General features: G+C 41.4%; 3 protein-coding genes across 4 annotated transcripts; 1 reads left to right on the top strand and 2 right to left on the bottom strand.

The window, feature by feature from the left end:
* Positions 1-651: 651 nt before the first annotated feature.
* Positions 652-3,620, bottom strand: psmd8 (proteasome 26S subunit, non-ATPase 8). The gene is made up of 7 exons (XM_024276423.1): positions 3,485-3,620; positions 2,920-2,992; positions 2,741-2,843; positions 2,487-2,652; positions 1,950-2,050; positions 1,619-1,730; positions 652-1,315 (listed from the first exon to the last, which is right to left on the bottom strand). Exons 1-7 carry the CDS (start codon positions 3,587-3,589, stop codon positions 1,178-1,180), a joined length of 798 nt encoding a protein of 265 aa, XP_024132191.1. The 5' UTR covers positions 3,590-3,620; the 3' UTR covers positions 652-1,177.
* Positions 3,621-3,663: 43 nt separating this feature from the next.
* On the top strand, positions 3,664-6,415 carry nup88 (nucleoporin 88). The gene has a single exon (XM_024276422.2). The coding sequence runs from the start codon at positions 3,700-3,702 to the stop codon at positions 5,857-5,859; it is 2,160 nt and encodes a 719-aa protein (XP_024132190.1). The 5' UTR covers positions 3,664-3,699; the 3' UTR covers positions 5,860-6,415.
* Positions 6,416-10,332: 3,917 nt separating this feature from the next.
* On the bottom strand, positions 10,333-20,045 carry ehd2b (EH-domain containing 2b). Of its 2 annotated transcripts, none has more exons than XM_024276431.2 (7): positions 19,246-20,045; positions 16,971-17,415; positions 16,717-16,893; positions 15,775-15,890; positions 12,704-13,116; positions 12,444-12,608; positions 10,333-11,711 (listed from the first exon to the last, which is right to left on the bottom strand). In XM_024276431.2, exons 2-7 carry the CDS (start codon positions 17,189-17,191, stop codon positions 11,163-11,165), a joined length of 1,641 nt encoding a protein of 546 aa, XP_024132199.1. In that variant the 5' UTR covers positions 17,192-17,415; positions 19,246-20,045; the 3' UTR covers positions 10,333-11,162. The 2 variants fall into 2 exon arrangements, with proteins under 2 accessions (XP_024132199.1, XP_024132200.1); XM_024276432.2 differs by having other exon boundaries at positions 15,793-15,890; positions 19,246-19,970.
* Between the last annotated feature and the right edge of the window lie 298 nt (positions 20,046-20,343).

Below are 20,343 nucleotides of genomic sequence, written 5' to 3'. Positions count from 1 at the left end.
AAAAATCTCACCTGTTTAATTTTGTTTCTGTTGACAGAAGAACATTCATTTTTGGAACATTACCTTCCATGCTTCATCTAAACTTAGTCTTTTTTCCAATGAAAAAAATAAACTTTGTTCACGTTGGAAAATTCAAACTCCATGATTCTTTTGTAACTTTTTCACATATTTCTAACAAAATATAACATTTGTAAAATAAACTATAACTGAGATCAGTCAGAGATTGACTCAATTTAATATTTTTGAATTTTAATAGCACAATCTAAAGCATGTCTACATGGATGAAGTAGTTCATTTTGTGATGAAAACTAGCAAATAAAAATGTAAACCATAATGCAATAAGGCTGGAAGGGAAGTTAGCCTTTCAAAACACCACAAAAAAGGAGAAAAAAGTCAAATTCCTCAAGTAAAGTATTTTTATGCCAAATATATTCTCACATCTGTTGTAAGAATTTTAAAAACAGAACTCAACTGTCCGATACCAAAAAATCTATGACTCAGGAAATAAAAGAGAAAATGATGAGGAAACAGATCCAGAGAATTTCAAAGTAAGAGCACAGAGAATGAGCACTTATTTTTATAGTTTTAGTCTAATTGTGATTCCAACTCAGACAATTATGAAGAGAAAAAATGTACACATAAGAAATGAAATCATTTGTTTTGTGAATCCTTTATTACAGAAAGAACTGGAATATAGAATCAAGTAAATAGCAGACCATCTAAGAAAAAATAAAGGTGGTGTTACTACAAAGAAAATCAAACCAGGTTTCCGTGGAAACTGAGTTGTGAATGGATGTGAATAGTTTTCTAAATTCTGAAAATAAAACTTTAGTTTAAAAAAGTTTAATTTGGAAATAAATGTCATGGCTTTAACTTAGAAGAAATTTTTGAAGTGGACAGAAAAATTATAGAAGCACAGAGGCCTCCCAAAAATGAAGTCTTTCATTTTGGTTTTGCATATTCTAAATAGAAAATACAAACCAGGCAGAAAGATCTGAAATAATATACATATGAGAAAACGTTTTTTTTTCAAGATTGGGAAACAAATAAATCACTTTGGCAAAAAAGTGAAGTCACATCCCTTATCAAAACCGCAGTTTGGAGCCGACTTGATTTCCTGGATCAGCGCTGTTTGTCTGAGTGTGTCTGTACACGGCTGAGTGTTCACGGGGGCGGATTACACAATCATTTCCAGCTGTCGTGCGTATTCGATGACCTGCTGTGCCAGCTCCGTGGAGGGGATGGTCACTTCTTCCGTCCGCTGCTGCTGACTGGTAAAAGAGTAACAGCCATCTGGAGTCTGAGTCCAGCCTCTCTGAAAGCGAGAACGCAAATCAGAGCTTCAGTTTGTCCAGCCTATATTGAATATTTCTAGCGAAAGAATGAAAGAGTTTTAATTTCAAGTTCAGAACTTTTTTTTTTTACAGGTTTAAGAGAAAAGAGACGGCAGAAGCATCAGTGTTTGTTAGTTTTTAAACCAAAACTATAAAGAAAAATCTACAACTCTCACGCTATGACTAAGTAAATAATGAACAATTGGAAATAATTATCTACAACACAACAATATACATTTTTAATTCCTGTAACTATATTTTCTCACACAAGACAATACTTGTACCTTTTTGGCATACTCTGTCATCTTTTTGGGGGAGTTGAAAAAAAGCACCCGGGTCGCCTCTGTGAACTGGATCTGCTCGTACGCTTTCTCTATGCAGCCAGCAATCTCATCCCTGTAAATGACAAAAAAAAACAATGTAGACTCATCCTAATTTATCTGATAAATTATTTTAATCTGCTTTCTAACATTGTTTAATTTTAATTTTGACACCACAAAAAATGAAAACTTTAAATTATTTTGAACAGTTTACTGGAAAAAAAATCACTTGTAGGGGAAAAACTTAGATTATCAGAAAAATAAAATTAGAAATATCTAAAGAGTTGTTCGTTACCGAATGGTATCAAGCAGGATGTCTATAAAAAAGGTGTAGCTCTCAGCAGGAATGTTGCCTTTTGCAAGAAATACCTTGTTGTAGCTTCCCTCCATCAAGTACTGAAATCAAAATCAGAGGTTCAGTATTTGTCCAGAATATTTTTGGAAACTGTATTCAGAACTTTCTAAGAAAATGCAGTTAAATGTAACAAATTAAATGTAGGAAAACTCACTTAATTAAAAAATGTTAGATAAAATATTTAATTCTTGACCTGTTTTAGTAAAAGTGTAGAAATGATGCAAAGATTTTACACAAACAGAATCTCTTCCATATCTCCGTTCTCACACAAAGTCCTTTATCTTTCACTTGTTTACCACAAAGAAAAGCTCTTATAAAGGCCACAAAATGACAGCAAAACCTTCTTGAATTTTATCTACGGCAACAATAAAGCCCCTCAAATTTTTTTAATTCTAAATTACAAAAAAAGACAGAGAAATACTCCTTAATTTTCTCTTGTAGAAATACTGTTTTTGCTTAAGAGTGAATTTATAATACCTGCTCTAAGGAAACTGGATGTCGGATGTATACGTTGGTCTGAATGTCTCGCGCGCTCAGTCTCTCGAGTTCTGTGTGGAACTCAGACAGACGATTCTGTGAGAGTAGGAAGAGCAGGTTCAGTCCGAGCAGCTGGTGCATATAGGCAGCTTCAGGAAGTTCTTCCCTGAAAAAACACACACAAAAAAACCCCAAACAAGTCAATACAATAAATCCATAACTACATACCAAATTTCCATGATAACAAGCATTACTTGTAATCAAAGTAGTAACATTTTAGTTGAGCCATGTATCTCTCAAAAGATGGGATGTCCTTCTTAAGGATGCTCCACAATGCTCCGATTTCAAGAACATCACCTAAAAAGAGAGAAAAAAGGACAGATGTGACTTTGGTGAACAGTGCAATGTTACAGTTAAATGGGATTGTACTCACGGGCTAAAATGAGCTGCTGTTTAGTGAGAGCAGGTCCACTGGTGGGCAGAAAGTTCAGCTCCAATAATGTAATCTGTGTAAAAATAAAACAAAAGCATGACTATCAGAATAAGAGTCTTAAAATGTGACTACTGAACATTAATTGACATATAATGTCGTAATCAAAATCACAGAGGTTAAAGTTAACTTTAAAAGAGAGAGAGAGATAGATATGAATCAACGAAATTTAAAAGTGTGGGTTAAAATCTCCTGACAAAAACCAGTAAAGACAGCGACAAAAGCGCATTATTTCCGGTCTTTTTAGACATATATTTCAAGTATTATGATATTGTTTACTGTTCTAACACTGATATATATATATATATTATAAATTAAAAATGTAACTCGTTTTCTCCTGATTATTTATGTGAAAGACAACGTTAACACAACATTTCAAACCCAAACTCTGAACAACGTTAGCATAGCCCCCAATGAGCTAGCACATTTAGCCAAGTGTGCTAGTAGCTCAATCGGTTTAAAAAGGTAACAAACGTCATTATGAAATTATAAAAATGCTTAACTTTACCTTCAGCTTACTGAGAAGTTCTCCACATTTGTTCAGGTTCGGATTCTTTTTATTCCACTCTGATTTTAGCATCTCATACAGCGCTGCGGTCTCTTTCAACGCCATGGTGAGTCTGCAAATTGTACGACACTGACAGTCGAATTACGGCAATTCAGCCCGGTGAAGGTTGTTGTCGCGAGATGAGGGTTGCTCTCGCGAGATTATGGTGAGTGAAGATGGCGGCCTTCGGCGCGGAACAGTGGCAGAGTGAGTTGCCGAATCACGATATTTTTAAATTAATTAGAGAAAAGTTGGATCTGGACTCGAAGGGCGATGAAAAGAGAGTCACGAAGAACCTGGCGTTTTGTTTGGGCGGGGACCTTTTCGTGTGGGACGACGGAGAGCGCGTGTTTTACACGACCAACCTGCGACAGCTGAACTCGGCGGAGAGTCAAAGCAGCGGGAAGTTTCAGACGCTGCTCTGCATCAACCCTCCCCTCTTCCAGGTGCACCAGGTGCTGCTCAGCCCCACGCAGCACCACGTCGCCCTCATCGGGCTGCGGGGCGTCTCGGTTCTGGAGCTTCCGCAGCGATGGGGCAAAAAGTCCCAGTTCGAGGGAGGACGGGACAAGATCAACTGCAGGACCATCCCGGTGGCCGAGCGCTTCTTCACCAGCTCCGCGTCGTTGAATCTGCGGCAGGCCGCCTGGTACCCCAGCGAGACCGCAGAACCCCACCTGGTTCTGCTCACCTCCGACAACACCATCAGGTTTTACAGCTTGAAGTCGCCCCAAACTCCGGCTAAAGTGCTGCCCGTGTCGCTGGCGGATGACGACAGCAGCATCCACCCTCCCGTCAGATCTTACGCAGCATCTTTAGGGGAGATCGCTGTGGCCTTTGACTTTGGGCCAGCCTCACCTCCGTCCAGGCATCTTCTGGCACAAGGCTCCAGGGAGCAGGTGGTCTACCCGCTGTTCATTCTGTACGAAACTGGAGAGACCTATGTGAGCTACAGCAGCCTATCCAACGGAGTGACCCTGAGCCGCCCAGCGGGACCCCTCCCCATGTATCCTGCAGCGGAGGACAACTATGGCTATGACGCCTGTGCCATCCTGTGCCTGCCCTGCGTTCCCAACATCCTGGTGATCGCCACGGAGTCAGGTACGCTGTATCACTGTGTGGTGCTGGAGTCCGAGGAGGAGGAGGAGACTGGAGCGGTGGAGAAGTGGACCAGAGGGACGGAGGCGGTTCCTGCTCTCTACGTCTTCGAGTGTGTCGAGCTGGAGCTGACGCTCAAGGTGGCGGCGGGAGAGGAGGAGGAGCCTCAGGAGCTGGATTTCACCTGCCCGATCAGGCTCCACAGAGACGCCCTCTGCCAGCAGAGGTACCACTGCACCCACGAGGCAGGCGTGCACAGCGTGGGGCTGATATGGGTCAGCAAGCTGCAGAAGTTCCTGCAGTCCAGCGAGGAGGATAAGGACAGCCTCCAGGAGCTGGCGGCCGAGAAGCGCTGCATTGTGGAGCACATCTTCTGCTCCATGCCGCTGGTGACCAGCCACTCCGCTCCCGTGTGCGGGTTTTTGATCGTGTCGGACCTCTCGTTAGGCGCCACCATGATCTGCATTACCAGCACCTTTGAGTGCATCACCATGCCCCTCCTGAGCTCCATCCGGCCCTCCTCCCCACCCCTGCTCTGCTCCCACCCGGGCCTGAGCTCCACCAGCTCCCCCCTGCGTAGCCTGGCCGAGGACTCCTTCGAGCAGCACATTCGCAGCATCTTGGCCCGCGGCTCCACTAACCCTCTCGTGCTGAAGGCCGGGGACAAGGACGCGTCTCCTCCTCCCCAGGAGTGTCTGCAGCTGCTCAGCAGAGCCACGCAGGTCTTCCGCGAGGAGTACATCCTGAAGCAGGACTTGGCCCGGGAAGAGATGCAGAGGAGGGTGAAGCTCCTGGCGGGACAGAAGAACAAGCAGCAGGAGGAGCTCAGCCAGTGCCGGGAGGAGAAGAAGAGCCTGAGAGAGATGGCCGAGAGGTTGGCCGACAAGTACGAAGACGCCAAGTATCGACAGGAAACCATCATGAACCGGGTCAAGAAAGTTCTGTGCAGCCTCCAGAACCAGCTGCCCGTCCTGTCCAACAGCGAGAAGAACATGAGGAAGGATCTGCAGGCCGTCAGCGACCAACTGAAGCACCTCGACAACTCCATCAAGCAGGTGTCCATGAAGATGGAGTACCAGAAGACGCTGGTGGACAAGGACGCGCCGGCCAGCAGGGGGACGGTGTCCCTCAACGCCCAGCAGAAGAAGGTGGTGCAGGACGTCCTGCGGGAGCAGGGCCAGCAGATCGGTGACATGATGAAGCAGATCAAAGACGTTAAGAACCACTTCAGTTTCTAAGCATTTCAGACTCCTTTTTGGGGACATTTTGTGCAGCAGATATTTGATTATAGGTATTTTACAAACAATCTCACTGTTTTTTTGGAAGAATTGTTTGTTTCATGAAAGAAAAACGCTCTTTTCAAGTCACTAAGAGCAGAAAAACAATATTCGGACAGATAAAGCAAATATTTAAAGATGAACTCGAATGCCATTCCTTTTTTTTTACAAATGTTATTGACTTTTGTGACAAAAAAATAAAGTTTAAAGCAAAGTTTTACTAGTTATTCTTTAAACAGAATCATTAGAGGTCTTTTTATTATAATTTTTGACACAATCTAAAAACCACTTGTTTTCCAAGACATACATTCTGCAGAGTGACAGGAGCTCATTAGAAATTCACCTCAGAGTTGTGGGCGAGACTGTTGGTGTGTAGCAACCCCGCCCCCCTTCCCCTCTATGTTGCAGAGAGCCTGTGGCCCGCCCAGCATGTTTTCTACATTACAGATAATTTAAAACTGCATTTTTTTCATCTGCTCCTGATTCACAACGATTTGAATAAATAAATACTCAGAAATGCATTTTTTTAGCTTCATTATTTTTTTTGTCCTCTATCATCAGAAAGTGCCAGAAGAACATGTTAGAAACACAATTTTCATGATTTATAAAGGTATACATTTTCTAAATCAGGGGTGTCAAACTTAATCGCACAGGAGGTCAAAATCCAAAACACACTTTAGGTCTCGGGCCGAATAAGATAAACATTTATTGAACACTCTAAAACAAGATTTGAAAAACTTTAAAAACATGCTTTTAATGTTGATATGAATACAAACAGGCAGGATTATTATTCCAGAATAATCAAATCAAACCTTAAATAACATTCAATATTTTACTCTCAATAAAAATATATGTTTGCAAAATTATACAAGTTAGAAATGAGCGCTAGATAACATCAGGCCATTAATAATAAAATAAAATGATCTGGGGGGCCGGATCCGGCCCCCGGGCCTCGACTTTGACACGTAAACGGACTAGATTTGATTGAATCGACTTTTCTCTGCTTTAGTTGTCCTAGAATGAAATGTTATTTGTTCTTGAACTTCATATTTTACACATTTATTTCTACACGTATACTTTTTTGTTTTTTCTGGTGAGCACCAAGATTTTTTTGTTGTGTCACAAGTTTCTTGTGTAACAATGACAATAAAATGATTCTGATGTTTAACTTTATTGGTCAAACTTTACCGTATAAACCTTTATACATTTAGATCAACCAGCAGTAGGGGTCTGCAACCTGAGGCTCTGCAGCCACACGCTGCTTTTTTAATCCCTTTATTGGCTCTCTGGAACTAGATAAATAAATTATTGGTTTTTGGTTTATTTGTTTTAGTTAATTAGGTTTTGCCATTTATTTATGGTTAGGTTTAGAATTGTTTTATTTATTTTTATTTTGAACAGTTAAAAAGACAAAGAATGACAATATCAAAGGGTTGAAAATACCTTCGTATGAAAACAAACAAACTTTTATAATCCATGTCCAATTTTTCAATTCAAATCAAACTTAAATTTGTGTAAAAATGTTTTTTTTTTTAATTTTGTTTTTTACAGAACTTGAATAAATTAAAACGGAAAATAAGTTTTTAGAAAAAGAAACACAAATCAATGAATCCTGTTTACTTCCGTCAGTCTATTTATCATATTATATAACTCTTTACAATTGCTTTGAATTTTATTATGGATTATCAATCTTTAATGATTGAATTATTCCAAATCTGAACTACTCTTGTAGAGATTCAGTGAAGTTCATCGTTTCATAAACATATGTAATTGTCTCAGATTGTATTTATTATTTCTTAAATGAAAGGGCCTTTGGATGCTCTTTGGTAATTGATTATGTTTTATCTTGAATATTATTTTGAAACCAACCAGACCGTCCAAATTGTGGTCATTTTAATCTGTTAAACAGTGGGTTAGTCCGCTTTATATGAGATGATCTGGTGATTATTCTTATGTCTTTTATTTTGGAAAATTGAGTTTGCTGTAGTTTTATGTGTTTCCCACATCTCAGTACAAAATATATTATATGGAAGGATTAAGGAGCAACATAAAATGTTTAACTTTGTGAAGAACAAATATGTATTTTTATGCAATTTATATATATATATATATATTTATATTTCCAACTCAATTTATATATTGACACACCCAGAAATTTCATTTTAGCCATCCTTTCAATTCATAAATCTTTATTGTCCTATAAGAGTTTTTTGCTCTATTTTGAAAAACTATATACATACTTGATTTTATAACTCATTTAGATCAAACTAGCTCTTAAATTTCTCAAGTTCTTTTTCAGCTGAATCCAATGATAAATGTTTACTCACAATCTGGAAGCCAAAAACACTAAAAAGATCAATATTTACCCATTTCAATCATTTTCGTTTTTATGGATAAGCTTTTTTCATGATTTTTTTCTTTTTCTATTCATTTGCTTTTTCAGTTAGAATGTAGAGTAGTGTACATTCAATCTACATAAAAACAGACGAAGTCTTATTTATCTCTACCCCATTCTTGTTATTTAAAACAATAGTCCTAGGTGTAATCTAACTGTAAAGTGCAGCTCTTCTTAACTGCCTGCTTCAGCAGGAGGAACAGGAGCTCTTCATCCACCAGATGTCACCCCTCTGCCGCTCCAGGCCTCCGCTTTCCTTCATCTGCTGAGGAATTCCCCACATAAACACTGTGACGTATGAGGAGACCCCGGTTTTGTTGAGTAAGCGTTGCTGTCGGGGATCCCCGATGTCGGCGGGGTCGTCTGCGGTGACCTCGAGGCCTGCTTGCAGCCTCATCCTCTTCTGTTTATGGAGCATTCTGTGTTGGGTCAACATTTGAAAGGATTTATGTTTCAGTATCTATAAATCTACGTCCCTCTTTATAATTTATCTTTCATCATTGAATAATATCCAGAAGTTGTTTCAAAGACGGAGTTTCTCCTGCACAGATGTGCAGCAGAGCCTGCGGGACTCTGAAGGCCGTGCTCAGACACGCATCAAACAGGGGAATACTGTTAAAGTCTGTAATAAAGGTGCAGTGTTTAGATCCTGGGGATAGTCAGTTGACCCTAGGAAAAGGGATATTAATAACTCCTGGGCCGACCCACCGCATTCTTTACATGTGAGTCAGCCGGGGAGGAAAAGCTGCATCGCCTCTGTTTCTCATTTGTGGTTCTTTCCATGGAGGAGTGAAGCGGGGAGGCGCGGAGGCTGCCTCTTTATAAGGAAACCTGAAAGAGGGACGCACAGCTGTGGAGGGGGGGGACTGTAGGAACTCTGAAGGAGAGGCTCAGACAGAACCAGCAGAGTGGAACTGATCTCTGAAAGGAGGAAGAAGCAGGGAAAAAAAGATGGCCGGAATGAGAGGGGAGAAGGCTTCACAAACTTGTGGTTTGTGGATTTGGCAGTGGAGAGTGTGAGTCACTGTTGATCTGGAAAAAAAAGAAAACACACGAGCTACGAAAAAGAAAAAAAAAACACAAATGAACTCATTTGTTCCTCTTTTTTTCGCTTTCACAAACTCACTTTGTCAATCTTTCCAAAAATGTCACCAAGGAGACGAACCACAGTCAGGAATCTTTATTCAGGTTGCAATAATCGATAACAGTTTGTGGAGCTGTGCACAGTAGTCAGGAATACATAATTCAGTCTCAGCATGTTCTTTTACACAATCTCGCTCCTTAAACATTCACAACAGAAAGGGTTAGAACATATCAAAAGTTTGCTTTGAAGTGTAGAAGCTTAAAACTAGCTAAAAGGTGTGCGCTGCTAACTTTGAATAGAAAACATTTGTAAAAAAAAATACTTTCAGCAAATAGATATTTTGATTGGAATGACAAAAATCTGACCAAGCGGTCATTCCTCCTTATGGGAAGGTTTCTGCGTTTGTCTGCGTCTTCTGAGTAAACATAAAAAAGCAAATTAAAATGTAAAAGTTAAATGGCAGAGACACTGAGATCTGTGTGACTTCTTAAAGACCCACTCCGGAGAAAATGTGTTTTTAACATGAATTTGCTGGACAAATATTAAGATAATTAAGCCTAAAATTACATTTCTGAGCATCTCTTTATTCAAATCATTGTGAATCAGGAGAAGATGAAAAAATACAGTTTGGTAAAGAGCTTATTTGTGACGTAGAAAACACACTGGGCCGTGTCAACGCTCTGTCTCCCCATCTGATCACCCGAGTACTGACTACACTACATCTCCCAGCAACCCCAACTCACACTTCCAGGACACTTAAGCACTGCACAGAGGGCAAATATACTGTTCTATGCTTAAGAATACTTTAAAAAATATACTTGAAGCACTTATTTTTGGTAAGGGTAACCTTGATGCATGTGGGAGGAGCTACTGCTTTCAGCCTAATCGCTACATGGAGCGGTGTCTGTGTTTATCTCATTTACAATGCATGGTTGATGTTTAGAGATTTATTTTGTTTTGAAGAGCATCTGTAATCACGTCTCCATGTCTGGGTTCATGAGATCATTCAGAGACTCTCCCGGGATGGTGAGCTTCACTCCTGCTGCAGGAGCTGTGTTTGATTGATGGCTGCTTTCAGCGGTCTTTCTATCTCTATTTGATCCAGTTTGAAGACTTGTTGTCCCACATTAGTCCATGGAGGGAAAAAAATATAAATGCAGTTGTTCACCTTTCTGCACATCCCATCAGGGGTCACCATAGTTTCTTACAGGTGGTTTGGCAGAGTTTTACACCGAAAAATAAAATTAGAGGATCTCTTTATTATTGTTTAGATATAGATAGGAAAAATATAATTAAGTTTAAGACGAGAAAGATCAGTACCCCCTCCATGTTGGATTTGGACTCCACCCACTGATTGAGCTATTGAACACATCATGTTCTCAAAGCTGAGTCCCTGATTGGTTAATGCTTCATCCTCACCCAAGTTCAGATTTTTGAACTCTCACTAATGCACCACACCCCATACTCAAGCAGCGCCACAGGACCTCTGATCACGTGACTTAACATTTCAACTGGATGCGCAAATCAAGTTTGGTGTGAATGCAGCCTAATGAACTCCTGCCGCTCTGCAGAAACTATGTCCAAGACAACGCACAGGATTTTATGATTTTGGCTAAATCGGTATTATCATAAGGCAAAGACTACTGGGAACGCTTTGAAAATGGATCAAAAGAGGATTGGAGTGGGTCTTTAAATCAGTCACACATGGAACTCGGTCTGTTTAGTCAACAAGAGTCTGAGGAAAAGCTGCAAGAGTGTGACGGAGAGCAGAGAGCTGCAGCTGCTTTACGCGTCCGAGCCCTTCTGCCTGCGTTTGGACGGGGGGACCAGGCGGTTGGGCAGCTCGGGCGGCAGGCCGTGGCCCTCCAGCTTCACCTCAATCAAGTGACTGGCCAGGGCGAATTCTTCATCATCCAGCATGCCGTCGCGGTCCACATCCGACAGCTTCCAGATGCGACCTAGCACCGAGTTGGGCAGGCGGGAGCTCACCATCCAGTCTTTGGCCTTGTTGCCGCTCAGTTTGCCCTCGTTGGGGGCGAGGTTGTAGAAGATTTCGTCGTATTTAGGCTTGTCTTTGGTCACCACCCAGTTTTCCTCCTCCTCGCATTCCTCGCCGTTCTCCTCGGCGAAAGGATCACCCTCGTTGAAAGGCCCGGCTCTGGTTCCCAGGAAGGCGCCACCCTGCACTCCTGGCTGGTCGCCGGCTTCCAGCTCTTCTTGCCTCAGGAGGGGCATTAGCTTGGCGATGTCAGAGGACAACAGCTCGTCCAAAGCTGCCATCAGATTTGGCTTCAAGGTTTTGAACTTGGTGAAATCATGAACCATCAGTTGCTCCTGAAAAAAATCCATCAAGCACAAGTTAGTCAACATTTTTTTTCAATCAAGCTAAAGTGTACGATGGAGCTGATTCAAGATGGTCCAGACATGAATCCACCGAACTACCAGCAGGGCCAGGCGCTGCAAACAGCTCTGACCTTTTTCTGGGGGTCGCCTGACCCACCTCTCGTGGGTCGTGACCAACAGGATTTGAGACGCGACCCACGAGATTTGGTCGTGACCCACGAGATTTGGTTGTGACCCATGAGATTTGGTTGTGACCCATGAGATTTGGTTGTGACCCACGAGATTTGGTCGTGACCCACAGGATTTGAGTTGCGACCTACGAGATTTGAGTCGCGACCCACGAGATTTGGTCGTGACCTATGAGATTTGGTTGTGACCCACGAGATTTGGTCATGACCTATGGAATCTGAGTCGCAACCCACGAGATTTGGTCGTGACCCACAAGATTTGAGTTGCAACCTACGAGATTTGAGTAGCGACCCACGAGATTTGAGTCGCGACCCACAAGATTTCAGTTGTGTCCAACGAGATTTGGTCGTGACCCCCGAGATTTGAGTCGCGACCCACAATATTTTAGTCGTGACCCACAAGATTTAAGTCGTGACCCACCAGATTTGGTCTTGACCCACGAGATTTGAGTCGTGATTCACGAGAGATGAGTGGGGCAAGCCACCGGAAATACGTCAGAGCTGTTGGCAGTGCCTGCTGTCTCTCTGAACTGACCTGCATCTTTGCACAGTCTGGGAAGTCTCCAGGAGAAATGTTGTGCTGCAGTTGGATCTTGGAGAAAATGACCGGCAGCTGATGGATCAGATTCTTCTTTTTGTTGTCCTTCCTGAACACAGACGGCATCTCCTGCTTCAGATAGCTGATGATGTGGGCATGGACCTGCAGGAAAAGCACAGCAGACATTTTTCCATCGTCTCACAGGAACTGAAGGTATTCTTTGCCTTCCTGTCACTAATCATCGGTTCGACTCCCACCCTGACGAGGCGGGCCCTCTTGACCAGGTCGTTGAGTTTGCGCAGAGCTGCGTTGCGAGGAAGGTTTTGAATGTCGGTGAAGAGGTCCTCCTCCTCCAGCTCAAACAGCTTTCGGTTGTCCGTCACCATCAGCGGCTCTGACCAGAAGGAGCCGATGTAGACGCGCAGAACCTCCGGAGTGCCAAACACCTTCCCCAAAGACCACATCAGCGCGCCGTACACCCTCATCAACTGCTGGGTGCCCACCATGTCTGCCTTGTTGAGCACCACGCGGAGCTTGTCCTCGTTGCCCTTCAGGGCCCCGATGGCCTCAGAGAACTCATCAGAGATCTCCAGTTTATGGGCATCAAACAGCAGGATGATGCGGTCCACGCGCTCGGCAAACCAGCGCAGCACAGCCGGGAAGTCATAACCTGTTTGAACCAAACAGGACGGAATAACCAAAAGGAGCTCACAGCAGATCATGCAGGAGAAACTCAACTGATGGAAACAGGAGAGGAGAGAAGGGCGACCAAGACACAAACCTGTCATCAGCTTCTGATAAACCTCTAAAAACAACCAACAAACCCTTGTTCTTAGTCCCTCTAGCATTTTTGGGTTGCATTTATAAATCGAATTGCATTGCATGTAAGTAAATTACATTGGCATCAACGGAGCAGGATTCCTTAAATTCGGTGTAAATTAAATCACCCATTCCATTAACCCTTTAACACCAGAGCTCCAGTGTTTGTTTTTTTAAACTGTAAATCTTTAATTGTTAACACAATAGTTCCAGTAGATTCTGAAGGAGAAAATCTACTGGAATTGCCGTGTTAATGGTTGAAAAGTTACAGTACATTAAAGATTTTGTGTTTAAGCATCACCAACAACGGTGTTCAAGGACTAAGGTGTTCAACTAAGGGAAGAATTAAGTTTCCCACCGGTTAATTATATCCAGCCCTCCAGATCATTTTATTTTATTGCTATTAATGTCCCGATGTTATCTTGCCCTTATTTCTAACTTGTATGATTTTGACAAAATATATTTAATGGAGAGTAAAATATTGAAAGTTATTTAAGGTTTAAGTTGATTGCCTTTTTATTATTTATATTTATGTTAAAAAGTTACAGTTTTAAGGTTTTAGAAATTGACATTCTGCTAGCTTTTTGGACTATTTTGGCATTAACTAAGATTTTTTTAGGCTATTTTGTAGTTTAGCTAATATTTCAGCTCCATGCTAGCTGTTTTTGAAATTTAAGCATTTTTTAGGCTGTTTTGGAGTCTAGCTAATATTTAGGCTACATGCTAGCTGTTTTGGCTAATTTAGGCTTTTTTGTCAGTTTTTCAGGATATTTTGAAGTTTAGCTATGTTTTTTAGCTACATGCTAACTGTTTTGGCAATCGTAGATGTTTTTTCTTTTAGTTTTTTAGGTTAATTTAGCTAATATTTTAGCTAGCTATCAGCTTCAGCATTTTTAGCTATCAATTTCAGCATCTTCAGTGGTCAAATTCAGCTTACAGCATTCACACTAGCATTATTGCACGTAATGCTATATATCTAGTTCATAATTATGTTAAAAAGTTACATTTTTAAAGTTTTAAAAAGTTTAGTTTTAAGTTTATCCTGTTCAGCCTGAGATCTAAGGTGTGTTTTGGATTTTGGCCCCTTGTGTGATTGAGTTTGACACCCCCACTTTAGGGGCGAAATCAGACTGTTCATTGGATTGACCAGATCAAGAGTTTTTGTTTCTCTTACCGTGAAACATAAAATAACTTTTTATTTTCATATTCATAAATGAGGTCTGTAATATATTAGAGGTTTGCCAAAATATTGATATTGCGATATATTATGACATTTAGTACTGCGATTGATTCTCGATGGGTTCTCACCAAGTATTGATCTTTTATTTTCATTTGAAGAGGCTGTAAAACATATTTGTCATGGTTTGGTGAGATGTTCTTTGGAGGTAGATGGGGGCACGCGTTGCAAGACCGGCTGTTGCTGACATCAGTGTGTCTGGCAGAATTGTTTCATTTTTATTCTGTTGTTTACAACAATTTTGCACTAAGAAGTGATACTGCTGTTCATGTTTACTATTAACACTGAATTTTACAGATAATTCAAATTCATTTGGTGTCAGTTGTTTATTATGATTGTGTTCAAGCTAAAAAATAAATGGCGATATATTTTCCTAAAAAATACGTGTTATGAACTTAGTTTTTAGAGATGATTTTACCAATTATCTCAGTATCGTGATATCATCGATATGTAAAATACATTATTGAATGTTTATATTGACAGACTGCATTTTTATTAACTGAATTACTGAAAAAAATAACAAGCTCACATGTATCAGAATGCACCTGTTTGTGCTGGAGTAGAGTTTTTCAGAGTTCTGTAAACGCACATAAATAAGATAATACATAGTACTAATATAAATGTTACACAGTAACTCGTGGTTTATTATTAAATGTAAGAGAATTGTGTTCAAAATGTGACAGTCATGTGTAGCTTTCATGTTTTCCTGCTGATTTTGTTGAAGTTTGAACTCAACCACTTACATGAATATTTCATACATTTTTACTACGTTCTGTATAAGATAAATTAAGTTTTTGGTAACTTATTTTTCTTTAGAATGTTTTATTTTAATTTGTAAAAGTTCGAAGCTCAAATTATGCTTTTAGAAAGATTATGTTGATGTTTTTGGATGGAGGACAAAAAAAATCAAAGATGAAGTCAGTAAATAAGAGGCGGTTCTGGAAAGGGTTAGATGACCTTTTGAACTTATTAGTTCGTGCAGACTGATTTGATAGATGGGTTTCACAGCAGAGGAGTGAAGTGAAAATGCTTGTGAGGTTATTTCTAAACAAACACATTCCTCCAGATGTGCTAAGAGAGTTCTCCGGCTGCCTCTGCTGTCAGTCGGGTTTTTATTGCTCCTCGCTGCAGAGCTGAGATGGATGCTGCTCGGCTGCCAAATCTGGTTACGACGGAGCAAACTGGTTCCATGAGTTAGCCAGGCGTGCCAATGAGATGAGTTTATGAGCTGATGATCAGGAGGGTGTGTCTTCAGACCTCCCCTCTCCTCACCTTTCTTGAGTCTCTCACCTCGGCTCACTCTCTGCTTGGCCCCGGACAAGATTCCTGGCGTGTCGATGATGCTGATGCTCTCCAGAACCTGGTTGGGCATCTGCGCACACTGGAATCTGGTGCATTAGAGGAAAGTTACAAACACTTTTATCATATGTTTTCTGTTAAAAAAACTCTAGAATCCATTTTTTCAGCTCTCCACCCCTCCCTCTGCAGGCCATTGTGTCCATTCAAGGCTCGCTTTGCTGTGGGCTTCCTGAAGGAAAATGACCATTACTGCCAGAATCGAACAATAACTCCCGCTAACGATGTGTGGCTTAGAACAACAACATGACTTCCTGTAGTTTAAGGGCTTAACGAGCCCACCGGCTCCCAGAACAGGAAGTCAACGCAAAAGTAGACGCAAACACGTTCACAAACACTTCGACTATGGAAAGAAGTCCTGCTCAGTTGGATGTCCAAAAGCTCTCAGTTCCTGTCACTCCTTCTCGTCTGTGAAGGATTTCCACTCTCAAACAGTCGACTGCTTTCTTACAAGAGTGGAAAAACATGTCGACGTCATCCTTGTCCCACTGTTTTCCCAAAGTCTGTGACTGCGGAGCCCTCCGACCCTTCCTTTGAAACTGTGTACACATGATGTCTGAGTGCCTGAGCTTTCATCGCCCTCCCGGCTGATAGGGCTCCCTTTCTCAATTTTTCCACAAATAAGGAAAGTGTCTCCTCACTCTGAAATTTGGCACAAGAGCTTGAAATTCCAAAGGGCTAAAACACTTTCCACTTTACCTTTTTTTTCTCTGCTACCATAGCAACTGGACTTAAAAATCTTCTTCCTTTGAAACGTTTCGCCGGCAAGCGGCGAAACGTTTCAAAGGAAGAACATTTTTAAGTCCAGTTGCTATGACTCAACTTGAAGACTGTTACAGAAACATCTTCCACTCTCACCTGTTCAGGAAGGTGTTTCCAAATGGGTTGAGTTTGCGGAAGGGCTTGTTGGGGTCTACGATCAGGGCATTCCCTGGAATGACGCCCTCCACCTCCCCATGCATGATGGCGGTGAAGCAGTCAGTGGTGGGTTCTGGTCCCACCCTACTCCCAGGAATGTCCTGCTCCAGTAGATACCTGTCAAATCCGAAATCTTCACTCCCTGAACTTGAATTAATTATTTTAATAAATCAAAAGAAGGTTCTGGATCTCACTTGATGAATGTCGTCTTTCCGGTCGAGTACTGCCCCACCACCAGGACCATGGGCTTGTTGTCGAAGTCTGCATCTTCCAGACTGGCAGAGTGGAAGTCATGGAAACCATAGTACTGCTCCAAAGGCAGCAGCTTCTTCCGGTACAGAGACTTCAGCCCCTCTGTTACGGTGCGGATCACCTCAGGCGCCTTCTTCACATTCTTTCTCCCCCAGCGTGACATGGTGATCGACTTTTTATGAACTTCTTCCAAAAATTTAGAGTCAGCTTTGCCTCTTGTCTGTTTTTCCGGCAGCGGAACTCTGGAAAAACCTTCAGGTGTTTCCTGTATTTATGTGAAAGCTTCTCACTTGCCCTTGAAATCTTCTCTGCTCACACCAGCAGGAATTACAGGACCCAGTTCTCGATTGAAGTCAGGGGTTTTTCCCTGAAAGCAGATTCCAACTCCTGAAATGTTGGAAAACAAAATAAATAAATAAGTGCAGAAATAAAAGGAAGATTTTGGAGCAGCTAAAAGGTCATTTCTGAGGGCGCACCAGATAGTTTGTAGTGCACACCAGATAGTTTGTAGTCCACACCAAATAGATTGTAGTACACACTACATACTTTCCAGTGCTCACAAGATAGTTTCTTGTGTGCACCAGATAGTTTCCTATGTGCACCAGATAGTTATTAGTGCGCACCAGATAGTTTCTGGTTCGCACCACATAGACTATCTGGTGTGCACTAGAATCTATGTGGTGCGAACCAGAAACTATCTGGTGGTAGTATCTAGTACCCACCAGATACTATCTACTGCTTAGAGCGCACCAGATAGTTTCTGGTTCACAATAGAGAGATTCTATTGCACACCAGAAAGTTTGTGATGCATGTCAGATAGTTTTTAGTGGGCACCAGATAGTTTAATGTGCATACCAGATAGTTTGCAGTACACACCAGATAGTTTCAGGTCCAGACCAGAAAGTTTTTAGCGCACACCAGTTAGTTTGAGGTACGCACCAGATAGTATCTTGTGCGCAGAGTGCACCAGATAGTTTCTGGTTCACACCAGATTGATTCTATTGCACACCAGATAGTTTTCATTGCATGTCAAATAGTTTTTAGTGCACACCAGATGGTTTTTTCAATGTGCACCAGATAGTTTACGGTGCATACCAGTTAAATTATAGTACAGTTTTTAGTTTACACCAGATAGTTTTTAGTGCACACCAGATAGTTTTTTGTATTCACCAGATAGTTTGTAATGGATATCAAATCGTTTGTAGTGCACACCAGGTAGTTTACGGTGCACACCAGATAGTTTACAGAGCACAGTAGATAGTTTCCAGTCAACACAGCGAATAGCTTCAGGTTTGGATTTGATACTTTTTTGCTGCTCGTGAGAAACCAGTATTAAATTTTTGCAAAAGATTAACCATCGCAGAAGAAAAATCGGTTCTTGCTGTGAATGGAAAAAGCTGGTGTTGGTGAGGAGACCCAACCCTCCATCAGGATTTGCTCAGACAAGGCTCACATCGTTGCTCTAAGTGAGTAAGACATTCCTTTAGTCCCCTGCAGTTCATTTCAGTGGAAAAATCAAAGGCGGACGTGACCACTCTATGTAAGGAGACGTTTTTAGGATGGAGTCTGCATGAAAAACATCTCGAAAACCGTTTTCTGAATGTAAGCAGAAACATGGACTGTGAGGTGAAGAAAACTGACAAAATGGTAAAAGTTCAGAAATATGTCAGCAGACAATAGTTTGAGTTTTTCCACAGTTTATATTGCATTTGAAAAATATCAGTCTACAACAACAAAAACAGGCTGCAAAGTCGTGCGGTGTCACAAGACCCGTGGGGAAAGTGTTCTTGTGAAAATGGCAAACTCCCAAGAAATATTTTCATGTTGCGTTGCCATAGCACACAAACACTTTACACCAATCAAGCCGAATGACAAAGAAACCCAAGAGGTTTGGTTTAGATTCAGAGATCAACTTTGTGGCGATGGAAAAAGCCTGTTGTGTGGCACACTTTACACACAGGCCTCAAACAGAGAAATAACGTCAACGCCAGCTGGAGCAACAAGTCTCTGAGGAATTCACCGTCAATAATTGAGTCAAGAAGCAGAAAAACTAAGAAATCTGAAGGTTTTCTGTTGCAGAAAGAGGATTTTCAACAATAATCAAACAGTTTCTTCTGTTTTACAGTTTCAAACCAAACTTACTTGTAAATAAAACCTTCAGATTTTGCTCATATTTGTTCTAATGAAGAAGTAGAAAGTTTAAAAGTGCAAATTTACCAAGTTCTCATGGAGTTTCCTTCGAGCTTTCCTTCTCCAGTGTTGCCTTGTGGCGCCTGGAAAATATTTTGGCTGCTGTAGGAGACGCTGCTACATGTAGGGTGTACCTCAGGCAGCAAATCGGATCTCTCTGAGGAGCGTCAGTGCAGCCAGATCACAGAGGGTCCTTCTTCTCCAGGGTTTAATACATCTCAGATGAGCTGCAGATCTGCCAGGAGTCCTCAGCCCGCTCGCTGTAAGAGCACTGATGACTCTCCCCCTTTCTCCTGTAATGACACAGACCTCCTCCTGCAGGAATGCCTGGCAGCTCTGGGCAGCACAGAAAGAGTGTGCAGGCAGGGATGAGCAAACTGGAGGGCGTGGACCCGGGGGAGCAGGGGGGCACTGTGAATAAATAATATGGGTGGAGCTGTTCCTGCCTCAGAATGACAGACCACCATTGTGTCATGTTTCCATGTTGCAAATCATATGATGTCCTCCATGTTTTTGGATATTTTATTTTTTGCTAATTTGCAGCATCTTCGTTTAATGACTGTATTTTCCCTCCCATCTGCTTAAAATCTGCTCCCAGTTTCATGAGCCTTTTCAGCCGCAAAACATGCAGCTCTGACTCAACCTCCATGCACCACCTGCTGGCTGGAGAACACACCCAGACCGGGACTTTTACACTCACCTTTTTAGCCCTCAAACAGGCAATCAACTCCATCCATTAAATGGAGAACATAAAAGTTCTCAAGATGCAAATGCAACAAATTTGATAAAAATAAATATGGCAAACAAATGATTCTAAAAAATCTTTTTTTCATATTTATTTGAAGTAAAAAACTGAATCCTCACATGAGTTATAGTTTTCAGGAGTTGGTGGCAAAAACTAAAACTTTACTGAATAAAAGAAAAATTGTCAGATGGACTGAAAGACTCAACAAATGTTCTAAAAGTCTAAGTTTTAATCCCAGAATTAGGCAAAATGTGACTAAAATATAGGAATAGTGTGTTTTTATTATTCAGTTGTTAGCTTTAATGCAAAACATTTAAAGTAAAATTAAACTAAAAAAATATTCAATTATTTGGGTACATTTCTGAATTACTTTTTCTTTT

Source organism: Oryzias melastigma, linkage group LG13 (assembly GCF_002922805.2).
Source record: "Oryzias melastigma strain HK-1 linkage group LG13, ASM292280v2, whole genome shotgun sequence".
Taxonomy (NCBI): Eukaryota; Metazoa; Chordata; class Actinopteri; order Beloniformes; family Adrianichthyidae; genus Oryzias; species Oryzias melastigma.
The sequence above is the reverse complement of the archived record's forward strand: the minus strand, read 5'-3'. Positions and strand labels throughout refer to the sequence as shown.

Coding starts and splice junctions, on each gene's coding strand:
- ehd2b (XM_024276431.2), bottom strand. CDS start 17,191: ATGTCACGCTGGGGGAGAAAGAATGTGAAGAAGGCGCCTGAGGTGATC. Junction 16,894..16,970: donor GGAAAGACGACATTCATCAA/GTGAGATCCAGA, acceptor CGGATTTGACAG/GTATCTACTGGAGCAGGACA. Junction 12,609..12,703: donor AGAGGGCCCGCCTCGTCAGG/GTGGGAGTCGAA, acceptor CTTTTCCTGCAG/GTCCATGCCCACATCATCAG.
- nup88 (XM_024276422.2), top strand. CDS start 3,700: ATGGCGGCCTTCGGCGCGGAACAGTGGCAGAGTGAGTTGCCGAATCAC.
- psmd8 (XM_024276423.1), bottom strand. CDS start 3,589: ATGGCGTTGAAAGAGACCGCAGCGCTGTATGAGATGCTAAAATCAGAG. Junction 2,844..2,919: donor ACAGCAGCTCATTTTAGCCC/GTGAGTACAATC, acceptor CTCTCTTTTTAG/GTGATGTTCTTGAAATCGGA. Junction 2,051..2,486: donor ATCCAGTTTCCTTAGAGCAG/GTATTATAAATT, acceptor TTTTGATTTCAG/TACTTGATGGAGGGAAGCTA.